Source organism: Apaloderma vittatum, unplaced genomic scaffold, assembly GCF_000703405.1.
Source record: "Apaloderma vittatum isolate BGI_N311 unplaced genomic scaffold, ASM70340v1 scaffold26537, whole genome shotgun sequence".
In the NCBI taxonomy this organism is placed as follows: domain Eukaryota; kingdom Metazoa; phylum Chordata; class Aves; order Trogoniformes; family Trogonidae; genus Apaloderma; species Apaloderma vittatum.
Genome location: NW_009728241.1, coordinates 7410 through 14559, shown reverse-complemented (window position 1 = coordinate 14559; position 7150 = coordinate 7410). Strand labels below are relative to the sequence as shown.

Below are 7150 nucleotides of genomic sequence, written 5' to 3'. Positions count from 1 at the left end.
TCCCGGGGCGGACCGCGAGGCCTGCCCGAGCCTGCCTGTGGGGACGCGTTGATTCCTACTGGCGGTGCTGGAGCTCAGAAATGTCCAGTTTCTAAAAGCCCCGGGCCCAGTGAGCACTGGTGTGTGTCGGGAGGGCTTTGGCTCTTGCGACGAGCTGCCGGCTGGGTGCTGTGCCCCAGAGCCAGGCCCTACCTGTGCGCTTGGCAGCAGCGCGGGCACAGGAACGAATTCACACTAAACTGGCGGGTTTGAGGGTTTTGTTTTGTTTTGTTGGGTTTTTTTAGCTGTGGAATTATGTGTTAATTTGAGTCATCCAAAGGAGGGGATCCCAGTCTAATAGCCTCCCAGCCTAGCTTACCTCTCGCTGTACCCGGAACCCAGGCGCTAATTAGAGCTGGTAAAGGCCCATTGCTAACGACGGCCCCGCGTTAGAGCAGAGCTCGCCGGGTGCCCGCAGCCCGGTCAGCGCCTGCAGGTGACGGCACCTCGGCCGCGCGTTTGGAACCTGCCCTCGTTTCTCCTATTCAGGACATCAAAGTCCTTGAGCCTCTCTTTGAAGAGCGAGCAGTGAGTAGTCAAACGAGAAAATCAGGATTCGAGGGGGAAAGCAAAAACCCCAAACCTGTGTCTGTCACGGTGGGGCTCTCCTGTCCCTGGGCCCTACCTGTCCTGCTGTCTGGGGCGGCGAGCAGCAGCTTTTGTTGCGCACGGATCCTGTTTCCGCAGGTGCCCCAGATCCGGCCGTGGTGGGGGGTGGGTCTGGGTGCGAGGCAGGGCTGTGTCTGTCGAGAGGGGCAGGGACGAGCTCGGTTCTTTTTTCTGTTGATGAAAGCCTCTTAATGTGGCATTTCTGCCCAAGAGCAATGTAGAAAGCTACGAGAAAGTGCTCTTCTGTGTTAGATTGATATTATTACCTTTGCTCACAGTTTACAATGGGATCCCAGGTCTTGTGTGTAACTTGAAATTGAGCCGTGTTGGTTGTAAGATGTGTTATGTATATAAGTATAGATTGTGCTAAGTAGAAATTTATAGTCTTGTTCGCTTTTGTCTTGGTGGTGTTTTTCATTGCTCCTGCAATGTGGTCAGTTGGGGTGGTGCGGGTGACTTTGCAGGGGAGGCTGTGAGGGACCGACGGGCATCGCCTCCTGGGGTCTGCTGAGCTCGCTTGGCGGGGCTGGAGGAGTGCCAGGCTTCTGCAGTTCAGTGCCTCGGTGTGAGTAGATGGAATTACACCTGCAGCTGTTAGAGCCCGGAATCGTTTCTATAATTCTGCGTTACCAGTTTGTTGAGGTAGTCTGATTCTAGCAGGAACGGTTTGTCTTATAATGTCTGTTGTCGAGTGTTGTCTTTCTGCGTGGAGCTGAGCTGCACGGTGCCGCCGTAAGGAATCGGAGAATCGAGGGATTTGGACGTGCCGTGCTGCTCACAGCGTTTTGGTGTGCAGTAGCTCTCTTGACTTGCACGCAGCAAAAGGCAGAAGAGAGTGGGATCACCAGTACTTTGTGCCCGTGGGCCCAGAAGGCCAGTCCAGCCCGCCTGCCCGCTGACCTCGATGTGCCTACGGAGACTGGCGCTGCTGGCCCAGAGCAAGTCCCGTGGCTAGAGGACAGCAAACCAGTGATCAGTCCAAGTTACTATATGTTGGCTTCCTTCTACTGTAAACCTTGAAAAGTAACTTCTAGCTAGCAGCTTTACTTTACTGATCTGCCCTTCTTTGAGGCAGGGAGGAGAAGAGATCCGTTTCTTTCAAAGTGGCATCTTCTGCTTGGAACTGGGAGGTGCGCGTCTTTGGTTCTAACTGCCCAGTCACACACGAACAGTGTGGGGCAGCTTCCGATAACTCGTCTGTTGCTGAGGACTTCCTCACGTCTGGTCACCCACAGCAGGATAGTGCCCGTCCTCCTGAGCGCCAGGAGGCCTGTCTCTTTTCGATCAACTGCAGCTTTGTTCTAGCTTAACCAGAAAGAATGAAAACCTCCTCTGATAGGAGTCGTCAGAAATCCCTTTTGCTAGATACAGCAGGAGAATGTGAATATCCGTGCACTACGCTCGGGTGGCTTCAGACAATTCCGTGATGCTTCAGCTCCCAAGGTTGCTAATGCTTGGCTAAAAGAGATACTGGATAGTGCTACTCACTCACTACATTGGATCTTGCTTATACTTAATTTATGGAGGTGGGGATCACTGCCCACTGTCAGGATATTTTCACTTACGCTTCTATTCAGCTTCTCTGCAGTTGAATCTCAATTGTTCTGCTTTAGGAGTACCTGAAAAGAGTTGAGTAAAAATGCTGTCAGTTCACCTTTCATCTTTTCTTTTCCAGCGGGGATCTGACGAGCTTTTCTCTACTTGTGTTACTAACGGACCCTTTATCATGAGCAGCAACTCTTCTTCTGCAGGTAATATTGCCTACAAGAAAGAATAGCAATTTGTGGGTGTTGCAAATACTGTGAGGAGGTCTGGCTTTCCCACTTAGTCCAGATTTTAAAATCTCTTTGTTTTTAGTATTTATTAGGCCTCTTGTAGGGCGGGGCTGAATAATAATAAACTTCTGCCCTTAATAATGAACTTTAAAGGTCAGTAGACAGAATAAAATAATTGCAGGACAGCTGATAAAATGATTTTGCGGAAATACCACGCAGGTTTTGCTGTAAGCCGTTACACTTGCAGCACAGCTGAATTCCCTGTGGGGTTGTCCTGGCTGTTGTAGTAGTTTGCTGCTACCTGGGAGTCTTACACCATCTAGAGGTTACAGGACCCTTGGGCACTCCGTCCAGAATTTTGCCTTCTGTTCGTCAGTGCCCTGAGCTGTCGTACTCTGAGCTCCCGCTGTCCTCCGAGTCCCTCCGTGTTCTGGCTGCAGCCTCCCTGCCAGACCCCGTCGGCTCCTGCCCCTGGCTGTGCCACGTTTAGGGTCCAGCTGAGCTAAAAGTCCATCCTGGTTGCTGTTTGGTTCAGTATCACTTCACTGGCTTTGGGGTGTCCCCTGCGAGAGGCTCCCTTGCCCAGAGCACCCCTTGAAGCGCAAAGGGGTAAAGCAGCAGCCCGGAACTGATGGCTCGGGCCTCCGGGAGGCAGAGGTGCAGGTGGGTGTGAGCTGTCCACAAGCTCTGAGGTGGCTGCTGGAGAGCTGAGGCCATTGCAGTGGCATTCAGCTGCGTCACTCGCGTCGCGTAGTTTGGAAAGAATTAGAATGGTAAATCCATGTGTCTTCAGACTGTGGTTAAATGAGCCTGTGGAACAGCACAGGCGGTGTCAGAAGTGGGAAGTGTGTGCGTGGTCTCTCCAGCTCACTCTGACAAGCAGTAACTTTTGCTTTTGCAGCTAATGGAAACGACAGCAAGAAGTTCAAAGGCGATAGCAGAAGTGCTGGAGTCCCGTCCCGAGTGATCCATGTGCGGAAGCTCCCCAGTGACGTCACAGAGGCCGAGGTCATCTCCCTGGGCTTACCTTTTGGCAAAGTCACCAATCTTCTCATGTTGAAAGGCAAAAATCAGGTATTGTCTCCATAATTGAAAGCGGGGATTTGTCAAAAGCTTGGTGAGTCTGTCATCAGTCAGCCAGGTCCGAGTTGTTCAGACAGTGTCACGTATGAGGAGTCAGTAACTTGTGCGTACTATTATTTTACTTTTCGGTGATTATCCCATGAGCTGTAGAAAATACTATTTTCAGGCCGTGCAAGGAGCTAAGTCCGTAATTACAGGTTGTCACTTATAATTAGCATTATGCCTGATTTTTAAATTACAGACCAGGTAAGTTATTTGGACAGCACTGACATGAGTTGGCCTTTTTCACTCGAACCGACTCGACAGTTGAGTAACCACTGGTGTAACTTTGTGCAGTAAGGACACCTTTACCGATACAACAAATGAGCTGGGCAAAGCTCAGACACTCTTGGGTAATGCGGAAGGTGTGCACTAATTTGCTAACTAAAATTGTCTGACAAATTAAGGAGTAAAAAAGCAAGGCAACTTTAATCATCACTTAAAATACTGTGTCTTCTGTCTTAATTAAGAAAATGTGCCTCTGCTGTATTGCGTGGTGGGGTTATATGTAAGTACTTAACGTAACGAGCTGCCGCAATCCCTTACGTGGGTCTGTGGAAGCAGAGGAGGCCACAGAGGTGCAGAGCAGTGAGTGGGCTCGCTGCTCCGCAGGGAAGTGTGGGATGTGCCTCAAATGGCGAGTGCGGAGAACCGGGTTGTGGCTGTGTTTTTGTGTTCTGTCCGTGCCGGTCTCCTGCCTGCTTGTAACCTGGAGATCTTGGGATGAGCCTGAACCATGAGATCAGCCTGGGCAGTGAAGGTCCTCGTTCATTCTACGGTTCTTAAACCATTCCCTGTACAACTGTCACTGCAGTTGTGAGAGTCCAGTGCAGCTACGGTTCAGTTCCCCCTAAAGCTACCGATCGGGTGATGCCGTGGTTGAGTCTTAACGCCGTGTCCTCACACGAGCTGCGTTGATCGGGTGTCAGTGTTGGGTTTGCCTTCTCACAGGCTTTCATCGAGATGAACACGGAGGAGGCAGCCAACACCATGGTGAACTACTACACCACCGTCACTCCAGTGCTGCGAAGCCAGCCCATCTACATTCAGTTCTCCAACCACAAGGAGCTTAAGACAGACAACTCTCCAAACCAAGCAGTTAGTTTTCATTTCTTACGTTGTCCTACTGGTGGGAGGGACGGGTGCTTCTCTGCTGCTCTTCTGGTTGGTGCTGCTGGTGTAGGTCTGGGAGGCTTTTGAGATGTGTTTTAACTCGGTGCTAAACCCACTCCTTTGTGGAGTAAGGTCTCCTACAGTAGCTTTTATTCAAACTCTCAGCAGATGTTAAATGAGCTGCTGAAACTGCCTTAGTGCCGGCAAAGAAGATGCACAGATAGGAGATGGTGAGAAGCCGTGTCTTAGCCTTCCGTAGCTGGAAACAGTAACTGAGTTCCTGTCCGAGGGCTTGGTTAATGTCTGGCGCTTTGGGTGCTCGTTTCTGGTACTGAGAGCTTTGTGCAAAGTGAAGCTCTGATGGGGCAGGACGTGGGTCTGCGTTAGGGCACAATCTGCTGCTGCCAAGCGCTGGCTTCGAGGAGCAGTGCTTAAGGCTTTGTCTGGGCTGTCTAGTTTCTGTGCAAGATGTGCTCTGCGCAGGGTAAAAAGTTCCCTTCTCTAGCTCAGGCGCTCTTGGCAATCTTTCAGGACAGGAACACTGGAAGGAAGTTCAAGTTACTTGTGCCCCCTTATCAGGGGTTCCTGCCGAGTGTGTCCTGTTGGCCTCCTCTCGCTTTCCAGGCTGCCTGTCACCAGGATCGGAGCACCCAGCGCTGCGCAGATGAAATGCTGCTGCTGGGGGATCGAACAAAGCCAGAATGTGCTGCTCAGCCGTGTTTTATGTGTGAGGGGGCCTCGACAGGAGACCTTCCAGTCAGTTTTCACTCCTGAGCCCTTGCAGCGTTGTTGCAGGAGCTGACGAGGTTGAAAGGTTGTTCTGGAGATGACGGGTCACCCCAGAAGAGCCTCATTTTTCCTGGTTTCTAAACAATGGAGTGGTTTTGCTGCATCAGTAGATGCTGAGCAAGGTTCTAGCAGTTGCACAATCACTTCATATTTTTAGTTTCTATTCTCGCATCGAGGTGGTCTATATTGTCTGTATTTAAAATGTGCTAAAGTCATTGCACGCCTCGCCTGTGGAACAGTAAATTGATTTTTCTTCTGCCAGCTGCTGACTTCCGCGGGTAGTTTGCAGGTAGGAAGCTCAAGAAGAAGCCGAGTGTGTAACTTTGCAAGCAGAGGCGCTGGTCTAACAGAGCGTTTGGTTCCGCAGCGTGCCCAGGCGGCTCTGCAGGCCGTGAACGCTGTGCAGTCGGGGAACCTGGCGCTGCCGGCCACAGCGGCAGCTGTCGATGCAGGAATGGCGATGGCTGGCCAGAGCCCTGTCCTCAGGATCATTGTGGAGAATCTCTTCTATCCTGTCACTCTAGACGTTCTGCACCAGGTAAAACGTGCTGCTGGGGCTTATCCTGGGGGAAGGGGTAGCAGCAAATAGCGAATGGTTGTATTTGCAGTTTCTGTGCTCTAACAGCCTGTGGTTTGATCTGTGTGATTCGAGCTCTGAACACAACTGTCAAAAACTGACACCTACACAAGATTCTTCTAATTTTGGTTCCAATCTGGCCAGACTTTTAACTTCCAGAGAATTGATTGCTGCTCCATTTTAATTGGATTAATTTGGTGCAGTGCAAGGGACAAATATTTGTGTTTTCGAGGCAGCTCTTCAAGCCCTGCTCAGGATTCAGCAGAAACAGCTGCTGCGTGTCCTTGTGCCAGGGGAGGAGGAGGCCAGCACGGTGCGCAGGGGCTGTGCAGGCAGCAGCCTACCTGCACGGTTGCTACTCTCTGCTCTGGTTGCTTAACTTTATGTTTAAAACACAAGCTTGACTGTGTTTAAGAATCCCTGAAATTCTTGGAAAAGATCCAGTTTGTGAAGGTGTATGTGAATCTTCCTGTGTAAGAATTGATAACAAACAGAAACTTTACGAAGGGGCAGTTCAGTCGCCCTGATATTTTTCTGCCTGATGCCACAAGGCAAGCTAAACAATTAACCCTAAACAATGCCCTCAGTGCGGTTGAAAACCTTAACAATTTGATTTGGGAAGCTAACGCGGTGAAAGGATAACTTTGGATGTTTCTGCTTGTAATAATGGAGATTGATAAGAAATGAAATCTCAAGAAATTGCCTAGAAATGGGATAACTAGATGTGCAAATATTGTCTTGCAGATTTTTTCCAAATTTGGTACAGTCTTGAAAATAATTACATTCACGAAGAACAACCAGTTTCAGGCCCTGTTGCAATACGCTGACCCAGTGAGTGCTCAGCATGCCAAACTGGTGAGTAGTGTGCTTGCAGCACAGGACACCTGAATCCAGTTCAGATTGTTTTTCTTAATCTAAGGTCGATGTCAGAAACTAGTGAGTATGTGGGGGTCACACGAGGCCTGGGCGGGCACCGGAGGGGCGACGTGAAGCTGCACTTGCTCCGCACAGCGCGGGGGACCCGTGTGTCCCCGGGGGAGCGCGGGTACCCGGGGTGGCGTGACAGCTTCTCTCGTCAGGGGTTTGTTGCTGCTGTCTCGGTGCAAATGCGTCGTGGGTGAAGAGC

General features: G+C 50.6%; 1 protein-coding gene across 1 annotated transcript in view; it reads left to right on the top strand.

The window, feature by feature from the left end:
* The first annotated feature begins 932 nt into the window (after positions 1–932).
* PTBP1 (polypyrimidine tract binding protein 1) overlaps positions 933–7150 on the top strand; it is a 13223-nt gene continuing 7005 nt past the window's right edge. Inside the window, exons 1-6 of the mRNA XM_009874019.1 lie at positions 933–944; positions 2324–2399; positions 3325–3497; positions 4497–4643; positions 5815–5985; positions 6769–6879. Coding sequence (XP_009872321.1) covers positions 933–944; positions 2324–2399; positions 3325–3497; positions 4497–4643; positions 5815–5985; positions 6769–6879 — 690 coding nt within the window. The remainder of the gene's footprint in view (positions 945–2323; positions 2400–3324; positions 3498–4496; positions 4644–5814; positions 5986–6768; positions 6880–7150) is intronic.